The sequence below is a fragment of the Mobula hypostoma genome, chromosome 30 (genome assembly GCF_963921235.1).
Source record: "Mobula hypostoma chromosome 30, sMobHyp1.1, whole genome shotgun sequence".
Classification (NCBI taxonomy): domain Eukaryota; kingdom Metazoa; phylum Chordata; class Chondrichthyes; order Myliobatiformes; family Myliobatidae; genus Mobula; species Mobula hypostoma.
Window position 1 is genome coordinate 13,666,117 of NC_086126.1, and position 24,118 is coordinate 13,690,234.

Below are 24,118 nucleotides of genomic sequence, written 5' to 3' on the forward strand. Positions count from 1 at the left end.
ACAACCCCCCTCTCTAACACCCTCCACCTGACCACCTCCCCCACCTGAACACCCCCACTCTATAACACCCCCAACCTGACCACCTCCCCCACCTGAACACCCCCACTCTATAACACCTCCACACCTGAACGCCCCCACTCTATAACATCCCCGCCTGAACACCCCCACTCTATAACACCCCCACCTGAACACCCGCGCTCTATAACACCTCCCACCTGAACACCCCCACTATATAACACCATCACTATATAAAACCCCCACCTGAACACCCCCACTCTGCAACACCCCCACATGAACACACGCACTCTATAACACCTCCTAACCTGAACACCCCCACTCTATAACGGCCCCCACCTGAACACCCCCACTCTATAACACCCCCCACTTGAAAACCCCCACTCTATAGCAGCTCCCAACCTGAACACCCCCACTCGATAACACCCTCCACCTGAACACCCCCACTCTATAACATTTCACACCTGAACATCTGCACTCTATAACATCCACCACCTGAACACCCCGACTTTCTAACACACCCACCTGAACACACCTACTCTATAACACCCCCCACCTGAACACCCCCACTCTCTAAAACCCCACACCTTAACACCCCCACTCTATAACAGCTCCTAACCTGAACACCCCCACTCTATAACAGCCCCCATCTGAACACCCCCACTCTATAACACCCCACCCACCTGAACACCCTCTCTCTATAACACCTCCTCACCTGAACACTCCACCTCTATAACACCCTCCCCACCTGAACGCCCCCACTCTATAACACCCCTCAACCTGAACACCCCCACTCTATAACACCCCCCAACCTGAACACCCCCACTCTATAACACCCCCACGTTAACAACCCCACTCTCTAACACCCTCCACCTGACCACCTCCCCCACCTGAACACCCCCACTCTATAACACCCCCCACCTGACCACCTCCCCCACCTGAACACCCCCACTCTATAACACCTCCACACCTGAACGCCCCCACTCTATAACACCACCCCACCTGAACACCCACACTCTACAACATCCCCCACCTGAACACCTCCCCCATTTGAACACCCCCACTCTCTAACACACCCCACCTGAATACCCCCACTCTATAACACCCCCCACCTAAACACCCCCAGACTATAACACCCTCTCCACCTGAACACCCCCACTCTATAACAACCCCCGTCCTGAACACCTCCACTGTATAACACCCCACCTCCTGAACAGCCCCACCCTATAACACCCCCCCACCTGAACACCCCCATTCTATAGCATCCCCCACCTGAACACTGCTACTCTATATCACCCCCCAACCTGAACACCCCCACTCTATAACACCCTCCCCATCTGAACACCCCCACTCTATAACACCCCACCCACCTGAACACCCCCTCTCTATAACACCTCCTCACCTGAACACTCCACCTCTATAACACCCTCCCCACCTGAACACCCCCACTCTATAACACCCCCACGTTAACAACCCCAACTGAACACCCCCTACTCTATAACACCACCCACCTGAACACCCCCACTCAATAACACTCCCCACCTGAACACCGCCACTCCATAACACCCCCCTCCTGAACACCCCCACTCTATAACACCCCCCCCCACCTGACAACCTCCCCCACCTGCACGCCCCCACTCTATAACACCACCCCACCTCAACACCCCCACTCTACAACAGTCCCCACCTGAACACCTCCCCCATTTGAACACCCTCTCACTATAACACCCCCACCTGAACACCCCCTCTCTATAACACCCTACACCTGAACACCACCACTCTATAACACCCCCAACTGAACCCCCCCATTGTATAACATACCCCACCTGAATACCCCACTCTATAACACCCCCCACCTGAACACCCCCACTCTCTAACACACCCCACCTGAACATCCCTACTCTATAACACCACCCATCTGAACCCCCCCACTCTATAACATCCCCACCTGAACACCCCCACTTTATAACACACGCCAGCTGAAAACCCCCACCTGAACACCCCCATTCCATAACTCCCCCCCAAATGAACACCCCCTACTCTATAACACCACCCACCTGAACTCCCCCACTCTATAACACTCCCCACCTGAACACCCCCACTCTATAACACCCCCGCTCCTGAACACCCCCACCTGACCACCTCCCCCACCTGAACACCCCCACTCTATAACACCTCCACACCTGAACACCCCCACTCTATAACACCACCCCACCTCAACACCCACACTCTACAACATCCCCCACCTGAACACCTCCCCCATTTGAACACCCCCACTCTATAACAGCCCCACCTGAACACCCCCTGTCTATAACACCTCCTCACCTGAACACCCCCACTCTATAACACACCCCACCTGAACTCCCCCACTCCATAACACCCACCCACCTGAACACATCCACTCTAAAACAGCCCCTACCTGAGCACCCCCACTCTATAACGCCCCCACCTGAACACCCCCACTCTATAACACACACCACCTGAAAACCCCACTCTATAACACCCCCCATCTAAACACCCCCACTCTATAACATCCTCTCCACCTGAACACCACCACTCCATAACACCCCCCTCCTGAACACCCCCACTCTATAACACCCCCCCCACCTGACAACCTCCCCCACCTGCACGCCCCCACTCTATAACACCACCCCACCTCAACACCCCCACTCTACAACAGTCCCCACCTGAACACCTCCCCCATTTGAACACCCTCTCACTATAACACCCCCACCTGAACACCCCCTCTCTATAACACCCTAAACCTGAACACCACCACTCTATAACACCCCCAACTGAACCCCCCCCATTGTATAACATACCCCACCTGAATACCCCACTCTATAACACCCCCCACCTGAACACCCCCACTCTCTAACACACCCCACCTGAACATCCCTACTCTATAACACCACCCATCTGAACCCCCCCACTCTATAACATCCCCACCTGAACACCCCCACTTTATAACACACGCCAGCTGAAAACCCCCACCTGAACACCCCCATTCCATAACTCCCCCCCAAATGAACACCCCCTACTCTATAACACCACCCACCTGAACTCCCCCACTCTATAACACTCCCCCTCTATAACACCCCCGCTCCTGAACACCCCCACCTGACCACCTCCCCCACCTGAACACCCCCACTCTATAACACCTCCACACCTGAACACCCCCACTCTATAACACCACCCCACCTCAACACCCACACTCTACAACATCCCCCACCTGAACACCTTCCCCATTTGAACACCCCCACTCTATAACAGCCCCACCTGAACACCCCCTGTCTATAACACCTCCTCACCTGAACACCCCCACTCTATAACACACCCCACCTGAACTCCCCCACTCCATAACACCCACCCACCTGAACACATCCACTCTAAAACAGCCCCTACCTGAGCACCCCCACTCTATAACGCCCCCACCTGAACACCCCCACTCTCTAACACACACCACCTGAAAACCCCACTCTATAACACCCCCCATCTAAACACCCCCACTCTATAACATCCTCTCCACCTGAACACCACCACTCTACAACCCCCCCATCTGAACACACCCACTCTATAACACCCTCCCCACCTGAACACCCCCACTCTATATCACCACCCACCCGAACACCCCCACTCTATAACACCCGCCAGCTGAACACGCCCACTCTATAACACCCCCCACCTGAACACCTCCCTCTATAACACCCCCACTCTATACCACACCCCCACCTGAACACCCTCACTCTATAACACCCCACCCACCTGAACAGCCCCTCTCTATAACACCTCCTCACCTGAACACCCCCACTCTATAACACCCTCCCCACCTGAACACCCCCACTCTATAACACGCCCCCTCCTGAACACCCCCACTCTATAACACCCCCCCACCTGAACACCCCCATTCTATAGCACCCCCTACCTGAACACTCCTACTCTATAACACCCCCACCTGAACACCTCCACTGTATAACACCCCCCCCACCAGAACACCCCCACTGTATAACACACCCCACCTGAGGACCCCCACTCTCTAACACACACCACCTGAACACCCCCATTCTATAGCACCCCCTACCTGAACACTCCTACTCTATAACACCCCCACCTGAACACCTCCACTGTATAACACCCTCCCCATCTGAACACCCCCACTGTATAACACCCCACCCACCTGAACACCCCCTGTCTATAACACCTCCTCACCTGAACACACCCGATCTATAACACCCTCCCCACCTGAACACCCTCACCTGAACACCCCCACTCTATAACACACCCCACCTGAACTCCCCCACTCCATAACACCCACCCACCTGAACACCCGCAGTCTATAACACCCCCCACCTGAACACACCCGATCTATAACACCCTCCCCACCTGAACACACTCACCTAAACACCCCCACTCTATAACACCTCCCCACCTGAACACCCCCACTCTATAACACCTCCACACCTGAAGACATCCACTCTATAACACCCTCCCCACCTGAACACATCCACTCTATAACACCCCCCACCTGAAAACGGCGACTCTATAACACCCCCACCTGAACATCCACACTGTATAACACCCCCGTACCTGAACACACCCACTCTATAACAGCCCCTACCTGAGCACCCCCACTCTATAACGCCCCCACCTGAACACCTCCACTCTACAACACCCCCCACCAGAACACCCCCACTGTATAACACACCCCACCTGAATATCCTCACTCTATAACACCCCCACCTGAACACCTCCCACCTGAACACCCCCACTCTATAACATCCCCACCTGAACACCCCCACTCTATAACACTCCCCCACCTGAACACCCCCATTCTATAGTAACCCCCACCTGAACACTCCTACTCTATAACACCTCCACCTGAACACCTCCACTCTATAACACCCCCACCTGAACACCCTCCCCATCTGAACACCCCCACTGTATAACACCCCACCCACCTGAACACCCCGTCTATAACACCTCCTCACCTGAACACCCCCACTCTATAACACACCCCACCTGAACTCCCCCACTCCATAACACCCACCCACCTGAACACCCGCAGTCTATAACACCCCCCACCTGAACACACCCGATCTATAACACCCTCCCCACCTGAACACACTCACCTAAACACCCCCACTCTATAACACCTCCCCACCTGAACACCCCCACTCTATAACACCTCCACACCTGAAGACATCCACTCTATAACACCCTCCCCACCTGAACACATCCACTCTATAACACCCCCCACCTGAAAACGGCGACTCTATAACACCCCCACCTGAACATCCACACTGTATAACACCCCCGTACCTGAACACACCCACTCTATAACAGCCCCTACCTGAGCACCCCCACTCTATAACGCCCCCACCTGAACACCTCCACTCTACAACACCCCCCACCAGAACACCCCCACTGTATAACACACCCCACCTGAATATCCTCACTCTATAACACCCCCACCTGAACACCTCCCACCTGAACACCCCCACTCTATAACATCCCCACCTGAACACCCCCACTCTATAACACTCCCCCACCTGAACATATAGTAACCCCCACCTGAACACTCCTACTCTATAACACCTCCACCTGAACACCTCCACTCTATAACACCCCCACCTGAACACCCTCCCCATCTGAACACCCCCACTGTATAACACCCCACCCACCTGAACACCCCGTCTATAACACCTCCTCACCTGAACACCCCCACTCTATAACACACCCCACCTGAACTCCCCCACTCCATAACACCCACCCACCTGAACACCCGCAGTCTATAACACCCCCCACCTGAACACACCCGATCTATAACACCCTCCCCACCTGAACACCCCTACTCTATAACACCCCCCAACCTGAACACCCCCACGTTAACAACCCCACTCTATAACACCCCCAACTGAAAACCCCCCACCTGAACCCCCCCTACTCTATAACACCACCCACCTGAACACCGCCACTCTATAACACCCCCCTCCTGAACACCCCCACTCTATAACAACCCCCCCACCTGACAACCTCCCCCACCTGCACACCCCCACTATATAACACCACCCCACCTCAACACCCCCACTCTACAACAGTCCCCAGCTGAACACCTCCCCCATTTGAACACCCCCTCTCTATAACACCCCCACCTGAACACCCCCTCTCTATAACACCCTACACCTGAACACCCGCATTGTATAACACACCCCACCTGAATACCACCACTCTATAACACCCCGACCACCTGAACACCCCCACTCTATAACACACCCCACCTGAACACACTCTATAACACCCCCAGCTGAACACCCCCACTCTATAACACCCCCACCTGAACACCCCCACTCTATAACACGCCCCCTCCTGAACACCCCCACTCTATAACACACCCCACCTGAACTCCCCCACTCCATAACACCCACCCACCTGAACACCCGCACTCTATAACACCCCCCACCTGAACATCCACACTCTATAACACCCCCGTACCTGAACACCCCCACTCTATAACACCCCCACCTGAACACCCCCACTCTATAACACGCCCCCTCCTGAACACCCCCACTCTATAACACACCCCACCTGAACACCCCCACTCTATAACACACCCCACCTGAACTCCCCCACTCCATAACACCCACCCACCTGAACACCCGCACTCTATGACACCCCCCACCTGAACATCCACACTCTATAACACCCCCGTACCTGAACACCCCCACTCTAAAACAGCCCCTACCTGAGCACCCCCACTCTATAACACCCCCACTCTAAAACAGCCCCTACCTGAGCACCCCCACTCTATAACACGCCCAATCTATAACGCCCCCACCTGAACACCTCCACTCTACAACACCCCCCACCTGAACACCCCCACTGTATAACACACCCCACCTGAGCACCCCCACTCTATAACACACCCCACCTGAACACACTCTATAACACCCCCCATCTAAACACCCCCACTCTATAACATCCTCTCCACCTGAACACCACCACTCTACACCCCCCCCATCTGAACACACCCACTCTATAACACCTGCACACCTGAACACATCCATTCTATAACACCCTCCCCACCTGAACACATCCACTCTATAACACCCCCCACCTGAACACCCCCTCTCTACAACACCCCCCACCTGAAAACGGCGACTCAATAACACCCCCATCTAAACACCCCCACTCTATAACATCCTCTCCACCTGAAGACCACCACTCTACAACCCCCCCATCTGAACACACCCACTCTATAACACACTCCCCACCTGAACACCCCCACTCTATAACACCGCCCCCATCTGAACACCCCCACTCTATAACACCTGCACACCTAAACACATCCACTCTATAACACCCTCCCCACCTGAACACCCCCTCTCTACAACACCCCCCACCTGAAAACGGCGACTCAATAACACCCCCACCTGAACATCCACACTCTATAACACCTCCCCACCTGAGCACCCCCACTCTATAACACCTCCCCACCTGAACACCTCCACTCTATAACACGCCCATCTGAACATCCCCACTCGATAACACGCCCCAACTGAACACCCCCTACTCTATAACACCCTCCCCACCTGAATACCCCCACTCTATAACACCCCACCCACCTGAACACCCCCTCTCTATAACACCTCCTCACCTGAACACCCCCACTCTATAACACCCTCCCCACCCGAATACCCCCACTCTATAACACCCCACCCACCTGAACACTCCCTCTCTATAACACCTCCTCACCTGAACACCCCCACTCTATAACACCCTCCCCACCTGAATACCCCCATTCTATAACACCCCACCCACCTGAACACCCCCTCTCTATAACACCCCACCCACCTGAACACCCCCTCTCTATAACACCTCCCCACCTGAATACCCCCACTCTATAAGACCCCCTCACCTGAACATCCCAATCTATAACACCCCCACCTAAACAACGCCACTCTATAACATTTCCCACCTGAACACCCCCACTCTATAACACCCCCCACCTAAACACCCCACTCTATAACACCCCCCCAACTAAACACCCCACACCTGAACACCCCCTACTCTATAACAGCACCCACCTGAACACCCCCACTCTATAACACTCTGCACCTGAACACCCCCAATCTATAACACCCCTCCTCCTGAACACCCCCACTCTATCACACCCCCACTCTTTAACACCTCCACACCTGAACACCCCCACTCTATAACATCACCCCACCTCAACACCCCCACTCCACAACAGCCCCCACCTGAACACCTCAGCCATTTGAACACCCCCACCTGAACACCCCCACTCTATAACACCCTACACCTGAACACCACCACCCTATAACACCCCCCAAGTGAACACCCCCACTGTATAAGACACCCCACCTGAATACCTCCACTCTCTAACACACTGCACCTAAACACCCCCACTCTATAACACCTCCCACCTGAACCCCCCCACTCTATAACACTCCCCACCTGAACACCCCCACTCTATAACACCCCTCCTCCTGAACACCCCCACTCTATCACACCCCCACCTGAACACCCCCACTCTATAACATCACCCCACCTCAACACCCCCACTCCACAACAGCCCCCACCTGAACACCTCAGCCATTTGAACACCCCCACCTGAACACCCCCACTCTATAACACCCTACACCTGAACACCACCACTCTATAACACCCGCTACCAGAACACCCCCATTATATAACAACCCCCCAGCTGAACACCCCCACTCTATAACACCTCCCAACCTGAACAACCCCACTCTACAACACCCTCCCCACCTGAACACCCCCACTCTATAACACCTCCCACCTGAACCCCCCCCACTCTATAACATCCCCACCTGAACACCCCCACTCTATAACACCCCCACCTGAAAACCTCCACTGTATAACACACCCCAGCTGAACACGCCCTCTCTATAACACCCCCACCTGAAAACCTCCACTGTATAACACATCCCAGCTGAACACCCCCACTCTATAACACCCCCCACGTGAACACCCCCACTCTATAACACCCCCCACCTGAACACACCCTCTCTATAACACCTCCTCACCTGAACACTCCACCTCAATAATACCCTCCCCAGCTGAACACCCCGACTCTATAACACCCCCACGTTAACAACCCCACTCTATAACACCCCCCAACTGAACACACCCTCTCTATAACACCTCCTCACCTGAACACTCCACCTCAATAATACCCTCCCCAACCTGAACACCCCCACTCTATAACACCCCCACGTTAACAACCCCACTCTATAACACCCCCCAACTGAACACCCCCCACCTGAACACCCCCTACTCTGTAACACCACCCACATGAACACCCCCACTCTATAACACCCCCCACCTGAACACCCCCACTCTATAACACTCCCCACCTGAACACTCCCACTCTATAACACCCCCATCTGAACACCCCCACTCTATAACACGCCCCCTCCTGAACACCCCCACTCTATAACACCCCCCCACCTGAACACCCCCATTCTATAGCACACCCCACCTGAACACCCCTCTCTATAACACCTCCTCACCTGAACACCCCCACTCTATAACACCCCCACGTAAATATCCCCACTCTATAACAGCCCCCACCTGATCTCTCCCACTCTATAACAGCTCCCACATGTACACCCCCTCTCTATAACACCCCCCCAACTGAACACCCCCTACTCTATAACACCACCCACCTGAACACCCCCACTCTATAACACCCTCCTCCTGAACACCCCCACTCTATAACACCTCCCACCTGAACACCCCCACTCTATAACACGCCCCCTCCTAAACACCCCCACTCTATAACACCCTACACCTGAACACCACCACTCTATAACACTCCCCAACTGAACACCCCCACTGTATAACACACCCCACCTGAATACCCCCACTCTATAACACCCCCCACCTGAACACCCCCACTCTCTAACACACCCCACCTGAACACCCCCACTCTATAACACCACCCCCATCTGAACACCCGCACTTTATAACATCTCCCACCAGAACCCCCCCACTCTATAACATCCCCCACCTGAACACCTCCACTCTATAACACCCCCCAACCTGAACAACCCCACTCTATAACACCCCCACGTTAACAACCCCACTCTATATCACCCCCCAACTGAACACCCCCACCTGAACATCCCCATTCAATAGCAACCCCCACCTGAACACTCCTACTCTATAACACCCCCACCTGAACACCTCCACTCTATAACACCCTGCCCATCTGAACACCCCCACTCTATAACACCCGACCCACCTGAACACCCCCTCTCTATCACACCTACTCACCTGAACACTCCACCTCTATAACACCCTCCCCACCTGAATACCCCCACTCTATAACACCCCCCAACCTGAACACCCCCACGTTAACAACCCCACTTATAACACCACCCAACTGAACACCCCCTACTCTATAACACCACCCACATGAACACCCCCACTCTATAACACTCCCCACCTGAACACCCCCACTCTATAACACCCCCATCCTGAACACCCCCACTCTATAACACCCCCCCCACCTGACAACCTCCCCCACCTGCACACCCGCACTCTATAACACCACCCCACCGCAACACCCCCACTCTACAACAGCCCCCACCTGAACACCTCCCCCATTTGAACACCCCCTCTCTATAACACCCCCACCTGAACACCCCCGTCTATAACACCCTACACCTGAACACCACCACTCTATAACACCCCCAAATGAACACCCCCATTCTATAACACACCCCACCTGAATACCCCCACTCTATAACACTCCCCACCTGAACACCCCCACTCTCTAACACACCCAACCTGAACACCCCCACTCTATAACACCCCACAGCTGAACACCCCCACTCTATAACACCCCCCACCTGAACACCCCCACTGTATACCACGCCCCCTCCTGAACACCCCCACTCTATAACACCCCCCCCACCTGAACACCCTCACTCTATATCACGCCCCCTCCTGAACACCCCCACTCTATAACACCCCCCACCTGAACACCCCCATTCTATAGCACCCCCTACCTGAACACTCCTACTCTATAACACCCCCACCTGAACACCTCCACTGTATAACACCCTCCCCATCTGAACACCCCCACTCTATAACACCCCACCCACCTGAACACCCCCACTCTATAACACCACCCCACCTCAACACCCCCACTCTACAACAGCCCCCACCTGAACACCTCCTCCATTTGAACACCCCCTCTCTATAACACCCCCACCTGAACACCCCCACTTTATAACACCCTACACCTGAACACCACCACTCTATAACACCCCCCAACTGAACACCCCCACTGTATAACACACCCCACCTGAATACCCCCACTCTATAACGCCCCCCACCTGAACACCCCCACTCTATAACATCCCAACCTGAACACCCCCTCTCTATAACACCCCCCCAACCAACACTCCCCACCTGAACACCCCCTACTCTATAACACCCCCCTCCTGAACACCCCCACTCTATAACACCCCCCCACCTGACCACCTCCCCCACCTGAACAACCCCACTCCATAACACCCCCCACCTGAACATCCCCACTCTATAACACCCTCCCACCTCAACACCCCCACTCTATAACACCCGCTACTTGAACACCCCCACCCTATAACACCCCCCAACTGAACACCCCCCACCTGAACACATCCTACTCTATAACACCACCCATCTGAACCCCCCCACTCTATAACACCCGCCAGCTGAACACCCCCACCTGAACTCCCCCACTCTAAAACACTCCCCACCTAAACACCCCCACTCTATAACACCCCCCCCTGAACACCTCCCTCTACAACACCCTCCCCAGCTGAACACCCCCACTCTATAACACCTCCCACCTGAACACCCCCACTCTATAACACGCCCCTCCTGAACACCCCCACTCTATAACACTCCCACACCTGAACACCCCCATTCTATAGCACACCCCACCTGAGCACTCCTACTCTATAACACCCCCACCTGAACACCTCCACTGTATAACACCCTCCCCATCTGAACACCCCCACTCTATAACACCCCCACGTTAACAACCCCACTCTATAACACCCCCCAACTGAACATCCCCCACCTGAACACCCCCTACTCTATAACACCACTCACATGAACACCCCCACTCTATAACACCCTCCCACCTGACAACCTCCCCCACCTGCACACCCCCACTCTATAACACCACCCCACCTCAACACCCCCACTCTACAACAGCCCCCACCTGAACACCTCCTCCATTTGAACACCCTCACTCTATAACACCCCCACCTGAACACCCCCACTTTATAACACCCTACACCTGAACACCCCCACTCTATAACACGCCCCCTCCTGAACACCCCCACTCTATAACACCCCGACCACCTGAACACCCCCATTCTATAGCACCCCCTCCTGAACACTCCTACTCTATAACACCACCACCAGAACAACTCCACTCTATAACACCCTCCCCACCTGAACACCCCCGCTCTATAACACCCCCCAACCTGAACACCCCCACTCTATAACACCCCCACGTAAACAACCCCACTCTATAACACCCCCCACCTGATCTCTCCCACATGTACACCTCCACTCTATAACACCCCCCAACTGAACACCCCCCACCTGAACACCCCCACTCTATAACACCCCCCCACCTGAACACCTCCCCCACCCGAACACCCCCACTCTATAAAACCGCCACACCTGAACACCCCCACTCTATAACACCCCCCCCACCTGAACACCTCCTCCACCCGAACACCCCCACTCTATAACACCTCCACACCTGAACACCCCACTCTATAACACCACCCCAACTCAACACCCCCACTCTACAACAGCCCCCACCTGAACACCTCCCCCATTTGAACACCCCCACTCTATAACACCCCCACTCTCTAACACACCCCACCTGAAACCCCCCACTCTATAACACCTCCCACCTGAACACCCCCACTCTATAACACGCCCCCTCCTAAACACCCCCACTCTATAACACCCCCCCACCTGAACACCCCCATTCTATAGCACCCCCCACCTGAACACCCCCTCTCTATAACACCTCCTCACCTGAACACCCCCACTCTATAACACCCCCCAACCTGAACACTCCCACGTAAACATCCCCACTCTATAACAGCCCCCACCTGATCTCTCCCACTCTATAACAGCTCCCACCTGAACACCTCCACTCTATAACACCCCCCACCTGAACACCCCCACGCTATAACACCTCCCACCGGAACACCCCCACTCTATAACACCCCCCACATGTACACCCCCTCTCTAAACCCCCCCCACCTGAACACCCCCACCTAAACACCCCCACTCTATAACACTTCCCACCTGAATATCCTGACTCTATAACACCCCCACCTGAACACCCCCACTCTATAACATCCCAACCTGAACACCCCCACTCTATAACACCCCCACCTGAACACCCCCACTCTATAACACCCCCACCTGAACACCCCCACTCTATAACACCCCCACACCTGAAAACCCCCGTTCTATAGCACCCCCCCACCTGAACACTCCTACACTATAACACCCCCACCTGAACACCTCCACTGTATAACACCCTCCCCATCTGAACACCCCCACTCTATAACACCCCACCCACCTGAACACCCCCTCTCTGTAACACCTCCTCACCTGAACACCCCCACTCTAAAACACCCCAATGTAAACAACCCCACTCTATAACACCCCCCACCGATCTCTCCCACTCTATAACAGCTCCCACCTGAGCACCCCCACTCTATAACAACCCCCAACCTGAACACCCCCACTCTATTACACCCCCCACATGTACACTCCTACTCTATAACACCCCACAACTGAACACCCCCTACTCTATAACACCACCCACCTGAACACCCCCACTCTATAACACCTCCCACCTGAACACCTCCCCATTTGAACACCCCCACTCTAGAACACCCTACACCTGAACACCACCACTCTATAGCACCCCCAATTGAACACCCCCACTCTATAACACCCGCCCACCTGAACACCCCCATTCTATAGCACCTCCCACCTGAACACCTCCACTGTATAACACCCTCCCCATCTGAAAACCCCCTCTCTATAACACCCCACCGACCTGAACACCCCCTCTCTATAACACCTCCTCACCTGATCTCTCCCACTCTATAACAGCTCCCACCTGAACACCCCCGCTCTATAACAACCCCCACCTGAACACCCCCACGCTATAATACCTCCCACCTGAACACCCCCACTCTATAACACCCCCCACATGTACACCCCCACTCTATAACACCTCCCAATTGAACACCCCCCACCTGAACACCCCCACTCTATAACACCCCCCACCTGAACACCCCCACTCTATAACACCCCCCACCTGACCACCTCCCCCACCTAAACACCCCCACTCTATAAGACCTCCACACCTGAACACTCCCACTCTATAACACCCTACACCTGAACACCACCACTCTATAACACCCCCAACTGAACACCCCCATTGTATAACACACCCCCCACCTGAATACCCCCACTATATAACACCCCCCACCTGAACACCCCCACTCTGTAACACACCCCACCTGAACACCCCCACTCTATAACACCCTCCCCACCTGAACACCTCCACTGTATAACACCCTCCCCATCTGAACACCCCTACTCTATAACACCCCACCCACCTGAACACCCCCTCTCTGTAACACCTCCTCACCTGAACACCCCCACTCTATAACAACCCCCAACCTGAACACCCCCACTCTAAAACACCCCAATGTAAACAACCCCACTCTATAACACCCCCCACCGATCTCTCCCACTCTATAACAGCTCCCACCTGAGCACCCCCACTCTATAACAACCCCCAACCTGAACACCCCCACTCTATTACACCCCCCACATGTACACTCCCACTCTATAACACCACCACACCTGAACATCCCCACTCTATAACACCACCCCACCTCAACACCCCCACTCTACAACAGCCCCCACCTGAACACCTCCCCATTTGAACACCCCCACTCTAGAACACCCTACACCTGAACACCACCACTCTATAGCACCCCCAACTGAACACCCCCACTCTATAACACCCCCCACCTGAACACCCCCACTCTATAACACCCGCCCACCTGATAGCACCCCCCACCTGAACACCTCCACTGTATAACACCCTCCCCATCTGAAAACCGCCTCTCTATAACACCCCACCGACCTGAACACCCCCGCTCTATAACAACCCCCACCTCGCTATAACACCTCCCACCTGAACACCCCCACTCTATAACACCCCCCACATGTACACCCCCACTCTATAACACCTCCCAACTGAACACCCCCCACCTGAACACCCCCCACTCTATAACACCCCCCACCTGAACACCCCCACTCTGTAACACCTCCCACCTGAACACCCCCACTCTATAACACCCCCCACATGTACACCCCCACTCTATAACACCTCCCAACTGAACACCCCCCACCTGAACACCCCCCACTCTATAACACCCCCCACCTGACCACCTCCCCCACCTAAACACCCCCACTCTATAAGACCTCCACACCTGAACACTCCCACTCTATAACACCCTACACCTGAACACCACCACTCTATAACACCCCCAACTGAACACCCCCATTGTATAACACACCCCCCACCTGAATACCCCCACTATATAACACCCCCCACCTGAACACCCCCACTCTGTAACACACCCCACCTGAACACCCCCACTCTATAACACCCTCCCCACCTGAACACCCCCACTCTACAACACTTCCCACCTGAATATCCTCACTCTATAACTCCCCCACCTGAACACTCCCACTCTATAACATCCCCACCTGAACACCCCCACTCTATAACACCCCCAACCTGAACACCCCCATTCTATAACACGCCCACCTGAACATCCCCACTCGATAACAGCCCCCACCTGAACACCCCCACTCTATAACACCCTCCCACCTGAACACCCCCCACCTGAACACCCCCACTCTATAACACCCTCCCAACTGAACACCCCCCACCTGAACACCCCCTACTCTATAACACCACCTCTCTATAACACCTCCTCACCTGAACACCCCCACTCTATAACACCCTCCCCACCTGAACACCCCCACTCTATAACACCCCCCACCTGAACACCCCCACTCTATAACTGCTCCCTCCTGAACACCCCCACTCTATAACACCCTCCCCACCTGAACACGCCCACTCTATAACACCCCCCACCTGAACACCCCCACTCTATAACTGCTCCCTCCTGAAAACCCCCACTCAATAACACCTCCCAACTGAACACCCCCACTCCATAACACCCCCCCCCAACTGAACACCGCCCACCTGAACACCCCCTACTCTATAACACCACCCACCTGAATCCCCCCACTCTATAACACCCCCCCACCTGAACACTCCTACTCTATAACACCCCACCTGAACACCTCCACTCTGTAACACCCTCCCCACCAAAACACCCCCACACTGTAACACCCCACCCACCTGAACACCCCCTATCTATAACAACTCCTCACCTGAACACCCCCACTCTATAACACCCTCCCCACCTGAACACCCCCACTCTATAACACGCCCACCTGAACATCCCCACTCGATAACAGTCCCCACCTGAACACCCCCACTCTATAACACCCTCCCACCTGAACACCCCCCACCTGAACACCCCCTACTCTATAACACCACCAACCTGAACACCCCCACTCTATAATACCCTACCCACCTGAACACCCCCACTCTATAACACCCCCTCTCTATAACATCTCCTCACCTGAACACCCCCACTCTATAACACCCCCACCTGAACACACCCACTCTATAACATCCCCCATCTGAACACCCCCACTCTATACCACCCTCCCCACCTGAATACCCCCACTCTATAACACCCCATAACACCCCCCACCTGAATACCCCCACTCTATAACACCTCGCCACCTGAACACCCCCACTCTGTAACTCCCGCCCACCTGAATACCCCCACTCTACAAAGCACCCTCACTTCGGATACCCTTTCCCTCCAACAACACCCCCCTTCTCCTGTCCGCTAATCCTCCCTCAGCTCCACCCACCAGCTCCCTGTCTACCTCGTCGGGACGCCTCCCTCTCCCACTTTCGCCCTTCCGTTTTTACTTGGCCGATGACAACATCGCGGTGATTGGACTCATCGGACATCCCCGCTAACCAAACAATCAGCGGGGCCGATCAAGTTCTGGAGTGTGGGTGGTTGGGGTTTCTGGGGCTCCGACCCAACCCGTCCACTTCTTGCCCACCTCCCTCTGGCGCTGTGCAATAGTCCATTCAGCCCATTGAATCTACTGTTCCATTCAAACCTGGTTGATTGTTTTAACTTAATCCCATCCCCCTCCCTTCTCCCTGTCACCCTTAATCGAGAACCTACAAGGCTCTGTCGCAAATATACCCAATGACCTGGTCTCCATGGCACTCTGCGGCAACAGGTTGCACAGATTTCCAAAAGACACAGGAGCAGAACCCGGCCATTCGGCCCATCGAGTCCTGCTACCATTCCATCATGGCTGATTTATTATCCCCCTCAACGCCATTCTTCTGCCTTCTCCCCTTAGCCTTTGATGCCCTGACTATTCAGGAACCTATCAGCCCTCAGTGTAGATATATCTACTGCACCCTTCCCACCCCCCACACAGCCGCCTGTGGCAATGTATTCCTACAGATTCACGACCTACTGGCTGAAGAAATCCCTCCTCAGCTCTCTTCTGAAGGGACGTCCTTGTATTCTGAGTCTCAGGTTCAAGACTTACCACACACACACACACACACACACACACACACCCTACAGGAGACACACTCTCTATGTCCACGCTATCGAGGCCCTTTAGCATTCGATAGGTTCCAATGAGAGCCCCTCTCAGTTCTCTAGCCTCCGTTTCTGCATGACTGACAACCCCGTGCCTGTCTCAAGGAGAAAGCACAGAAACAGGCCCCCTGGCCCCACTATTCCGTGCTGACACAGCTGCCCATCTGAGCTCCATTTCCCTACATTTGGCCAATTCCCCCCCACCCCCCCCGGCCCCATCACCCAGGACATGCGCTGTTCTCATTGTTACCGTCAGGGAGGAGGTACAGCAGCCTGAAGACACACACTCAGCGATTCAGGAACAGCTTCTTCCCCTCTGCCATCCGATTTCTGAATGGACATTGAACCCGTGAACACTACCTCATTACTTATTTAAATTAACTTTATACATATATTGTCGGTGCGTGGCCAGGTGGTTAAGGCGTCGGTCTAGTGATCTGAAGGTCGTGGGTTCGAACCCCAGCCGAGGCAACGTGTTGTGTCCTTGAGCAAGGCACTTAACCACACATTGCTCTGCGACGACACCGGTGCCAAGCTGTGTGGGTCCTAGTGCCCTTCCCTTGGACAACATCGGTGGCGTGGAGAGGGGAGACTTGCAGCATGGGCAACTGCCGGTCTTCCATACAACCTCACCCAGGCCTGCGACCCGGAAACCTTCCAAGGCGCAAATCCATGGTCTCATGAGACTAACAGATGCCTATTTATATATCCTTATTCTAATTTCTAGTCATTACTATTACGTTCTGCATTGTTCTGCTGACCAACAGATTTCACAACATATTAAATCTGACTCTGATACGGAGGTAGACTTTCCCTTGCAAGTAATAAATGTGCGTGTAATTCGATCAACTCTTGAGTTTGTTGCTGTCTGTTAGAAGGCACAGATGAGTGGTACACGGCACTATCTCCCTCCTCCCCCCCCACCGCCACCACTTTCTTTCCAGTCCACTCGAAGGGTGTGGACCAAAAACGCCAACCGTCCGCCGGCGTTGCCTGACCTTCTGAGCAACCCTGGGCATCCGGCGTGTCGCCCCAGGTTCTGGCACCCGCAGGCTCTCGTGCCCCTGTTGCGGAAAACATAGAGACATAGAAAATAGGTGCAGGAGTAGGCCATTCGGCCTTTCGAGCCTGCACCGCCATTCAGTACGATCATGGCTGATCATCCAACTCAGAACCCTGTACCAGCCTTCCCTCCATATCCCCTGATCCCTTTAGCCACAAGGGCCATTTCTAACTCCCTCTTAAATATAGCCAATGAACTGGCCTCAGCTGTTTCCTGTGGCAGAGAATTCCACAGATTCACCACTCTCTGTGTGAAGAAGTTTTTCCTCATCTCGGTCCTAAAAGGCTTCCCCTTTATCCTCAAACTGTGACCCCTCGTTCTGGAGAAAAAAAAAGACAGGCCCGACTTTCTCCCTCCAAGCCCCTTCTTGCTTGCGGTGCTGATTAAATCTTTTCTATCCATAGGCCTGCCTAGAGCAGCGCCCACACACACACACACACACACACAACACACACACACACACACACACACACACACACACACACACACACACACACACAATGCTGGAGGAACTCAGGTCGGGCAGCATCTATGGAGAGGAACGAGCAGCTGACATTCGAGGTCGAGACCCTTTGTCGGGACAGGAAAGGGGACAGAGACTGAAATAAGGAGATGTGCAGTTGGGGGGGGGGAGAGACCAGGTGAGGGGGGAGGTCGGAGGGTGGATGAAGTGAGAAGCTGGGTGCTGATGGGTGGAAAAGCTCAAGGGCTGATCAGGAAGGAGAGTGGACCAATTTAGAAGGATGAGAGGGGATCTGATTGAAACATATAAGATTATTAAGGGATTGGGCACGCTAGAGGCAGGAAACATGTTCCCGATGTTGGGGGAGTCCAGAACCAGAGGCCACAGTTTAAGAATAAGGGGTAGGCCATTTAGAAGGGAGTTGAGGGAGAACTTTTTCACACAGAGGGTAACACACATCAAAGTTGCTGGTGAACGCAGCAGGCCAGGCAGCATCTCTAGGAAGAGGTACAGTCGACGTTTCAGGCCGAGACCCAGCCCGAAATGTCGACTGTACCTCTTCCTAGAGATGCTGCCTGGCCTGCTGAGTTCACCAGCAACTTTGATGTGTGTGGCCTGAATTTCCAGCATCTGCAGAATTCCTGTTGTTCACACAGAGGGTTGTGGTTCTGTGGAATGCTCTGACTCAGAAGGCAGTGGAGGCCAATTCTCTGGATTCTTTCAAGAAAGAGTTAGGTAGAGCTCTTAAAGATAGCGGAGTGAAGGGATATGGGGAGAAGGCAGGAACGGGGTACTGATTGTGGATGATCACAGTGAATGGCGGTGCTGGCTCGAAGGGCCGAATGGCCTACTCCTGCACCTATTGTCTATTGACCACAGGTGAAGGGGAAGGAGATGGGAAATCAGAGGGAGTTGAATGTCTGTTAAGTAATACTGTACCCGTCTCCACCACCATATCTGTCCCCTATTGTCCTCAAGTGCCGTATAAATCCTCCCCCCCTCCTTAAGCCTGTTCCGTCTAGCTTTTGGTTCCCCGACCCTGGGGAGAAAAGCTACGTGCATCCATCCTAAATATGCCCCTGGTGGGATTGCCTCCTTCGCTCCAATTACTTTGGCCCTGAATCCTTGGAGAGAGCCTCTGTTGATAGGTGTGGAGATGTTTCGGGAGAGCTTGGGGACGGGGTTAACAACACACATTTTGCTTCCGGAATACCTTTGGGTGTATCTTATGGATTTTGGGCCGCTGATTATGAAAATCACCATGAAATCTCCCAATCACGCACCATTTTTTGGAAATTGCCTCTGTGTATATATATATAATTTCAATTCATAATTTAAGCGTCGCCCACAATGTAGGACAAGAGTTTTTCTAAACACGGACAAGAGGAGATCTGCAGATGCTGGAAATCTGGGCAGCACACACGAAATGCTGGAGGAACTCAGCTGGCCGGGCAGCATCCGCGGAACAGTCGACATTCCGGGCCAAGACCCTTCGGCAGAACCAGGCAGGAGAAGTTGTCTACCTTGCCCAGGCATGCCCGGGCTTGCTTCGGTAGCACAGGTTTGGGAAGGGCTGTAAAAAGCATCACGCACACACTGTCCTACGCACTGCGTTTACACTTATAATCGCCGGCGAGGCCATTCAGCCCATCGGGGCCATGCCTACCCACTTGCACCTATCCCATGATATTCTTCGCCTGCCCCATCACCGTGCCTGTCCGTGGGAAGAGGGCGCTGGGGTGTTGGGGAGATAGGGAGTGGGTGATGGTGGAGATGGTGGGGGGGGGCGTGGTTTAGTGCCAGATTTTTAATCTCTTTTCTCCTTAAGCCTGGCGTTCCGCGCTGTGGGGCGTCCTCCTGTTTCCAGAGGATAGCACAAGCAAGGCCCCCCGCCTAACTGCCCCTTGAGGAGGTTGGGGGGGGGAGAAGTTCCCGGGGTGCAGACGCAGTAACACTGAAGGGACGGCGACAGATGTCCAACGGGATGCTGTGTGACCAGGAGGAAACCCGAGTTCCCCTCTGGCCCGCTGCCCTTGGCGGGAGGGGCGGTGGGTTTGGGAGGGGCTGTTAGAGTAGCCCAGGGTCAGTAAACGTGGTGTGCAGACACTGCTCACCGGCGGTGGAGTGAGGGAGCGTTCGGGGGCAGTGGGGGTGCTGGATGGGGCGTCGAACGGGCGGGCTGGTTTGCCAGAGTCAGAATCGGCTTTAATAACGCCGGCATATGCAGTGAAATTTGTCATAAGGCGGCAGCTGTTCATTCCAACAGAAAATAAGAACTGCAAATCATCCTTAGAAATAGATATTTTAAAAAATTAAATTAAATTAGCAGTGGAAAAATAGGGCAAAATAATGGGGGGACAAAGTACTGAGGTAGTGTTCATGGGTTCAAAGTCCATTCAGGAATCGGACGGCAGAGGGGAAGGAGCTGTTCCTGAATCGCTGAGTGTGTGTCTTCAGGCTTCTGTACCTCCTCCCTGACGGGAGCAATGAGAAGAGGGCATGTCCTGGGTGATGGGGGTCCTTAGTGATGGATTCAACCTTTGAAGGTGGTGTCGGAGGAGAGGAGGTTGGGGCCCATGATGGAGTTGGCTGAGTTCACAAGTTTCTGCAGTTTCCCGACACCCCCCCCCCCCGATACCGGACGGCGATGCGACCCGTTAGCAGGCCCTCCGTGATGGCGCTCCCTCAGAAGTTTGCGAGAGCCTTGGGTGACTTGGGTGCCTTGTTTGTTAGGTTGGTTCTTGGCGTAACCAGGACGTCCAAGCTTCTGGGGGGGGTGGGGGGAGAAGAGACAGCAGGAGAACAGGGTTGGGGGGTGCATAATAAATCAGCCTCCATGGAATGGCAGAGTGGACTTGATGGGACGAATGGCCTAGCCCCCACTCCTAGGCCTTGACCCTAATAACTTGTGCGGCAGCTCTGAGGGATTATGGACGTGGGCCCAGAAAATCTCCCTGTTCACCCACGCTGCTAAGAACCCTGCCATTGGCCCTGTAGTTGCTCCCACATCGGGGTGGGTAGGTTAGTTGCCCTTGTTATGTGGGTGAGGGGTAGAATTGGGTGGGGGTGGCGGGAATGAGAGTAGAACAGTGTCAGTGTAAATGCCTGATTGTTGGTCAGTACAGAATCTGTGGGCCGAAAGGCCTGTTCTTCTTTTTTCCTCTCACTCCCACCTCCCTCTCTTAGACCCAAAACATTAACTGCTTCACTCTCCCACACATCCACTTCCCGGCCTGCTGAGGGCTTCCATACGATACAGGAGCAGGATCAGGCTGTTTGGCCCATGGAGTTTTTTACTATCCCATCACTACTCCACCAACGGCTGCAGCTTTAAATCTGTGGGAGTTTAACGGGAGGGGGGAGCTTGTGTGAAATGTACAAGATCTGAGGGGTTTGTCACAGGGCCGGGGGGGGGTGGAAAGGGTCAACTTTCTCCGGGGAAAATGTGGAAATTTTTTTTTAAAAACATAAGGGTTACAGTAGCGTGAGCACTTAATGGTACCAGTGACCCAGGTTCAATTCCCACCGCTGCCTTTAAGGAGTTTGTACGTTCTCCCCGTGACCGCGTGGGTTTCCTCCGGGTGCTCGGGTTTCCTCCCACAGTCCAAAGACATACTGGTTGGCCAGTTAATTGGTCATGGTAAATTGTCCCGTGATTAGACTAGGATTAAGTCGGGGGGAGGGGGGGTTTCTTTAAGAGCCTATTCCACACTGTAATAAGACAGAGACTCGGTGATTTTTTCCCCTCTCAGAGAGTAACCAGTATTCTTCCCAAAAAAAACCCCTTTATTACAAATCAGTTTCTGCAATGCTACATCAGAAGTGTAGACCATAACAGTGACTAACGCAATTACTAACACAAACTAAATTGTTCCCATCCCTCTCAAGGATGGTGTTTATCCCCTCGGTCCCCCAACAGTCGCAGGTTATGTATCCATATGGACGCCACGGTTACCCGGGTATGGATGTATCCCGGGAGGGCCCCCAGTCTTTGTAGCTATGCTCCTCGAAGGGCGGTAAAGGACAGGAAGGATAGAGGATGAAATGTGAAGCTGTAATCTTCCTATTGGAATGGTGCAATCCTACCCCAAAATCTAAATGTCACCGTGTTTGTAATCTTGAGTACATTACATCCGATGATTAGCCTTGCCTTGTAATTATCCATTACAACATGAACACCATGTCTTTACAATGAAAGCCCGCATTACATCAGACGCCCAGCAAGTGACGCACATGCCCATATTTGGTAGCGACTACCGGGCCGCAGGGAATCCCTCTGTCACGTTGCAACCGGGCAGGTGGAGCTCGCCTGAACTTTCCCCCAATTGGCATGACTCACCAGCAGCCGGCCGGGGTGAGGTGGAATGGCTGCCCCCCACTCCCCCAGAGGCCGTTGCAAAATCACCCGGGCTCCTTTCATTCCTCAGCGCTGACACACGGAGCAGAAACCGTTCAGCTCCCACCGACCCTCCCTGCGGGGGCTCCGGGTCTTTCTCGGGCAGGGATCCCTCCCTGCTCCCCCTTCACCGGTGGAGGGCAAGGCTGGCACCCGACCGGCGTCGAGGGAGCGCCTCTTTCCCGGAAGGGTCCAGGCGGAGGGAGCGCCGCTCTGCGGGGAGGGGCGGGACGTTCCTTTCCAGCGAGGCGCCGTATTGGCTGCGAATTTGTCGATATCGCTGCTTTCGCCGG

At 54.3% G+C, this 24,118-nt stretch overlaps 1 protein-coding gene across 2 annotated transcripts in view; it reads right to left on the reverse strand.

Moving 5' to 3' along the window:
* fosl1a (FOS like 1, AP-1 transcription factor subunit a) overlaps window positions 1–23,878 on the reverse strand; it is a 102,235-nt gene extending 78,357 nt beyond the window's left edge. The window contains exon 1 of one of the 2 annotated variants that reach the window (XM_063036607.1): window positions 23,769–23,878. In XM_063036607.1, coding sequence (XP_062892677.1) covers window positions 23,769–23,849 — 81 coding nt within the window. In that variant the 5' untranslated portion in view covers window positions 23,850–23,878. Of the gene's footprint in view, window positions 1–18,153; window positions 18,228–23,768 lie in introns of those variants that run through there. The other variant, XM_063036610.1, reaches the window with a different exon arrangement.
* Between the last annotated feature and the right edge of the window lie 240 nt (window positions 23,879–24,118).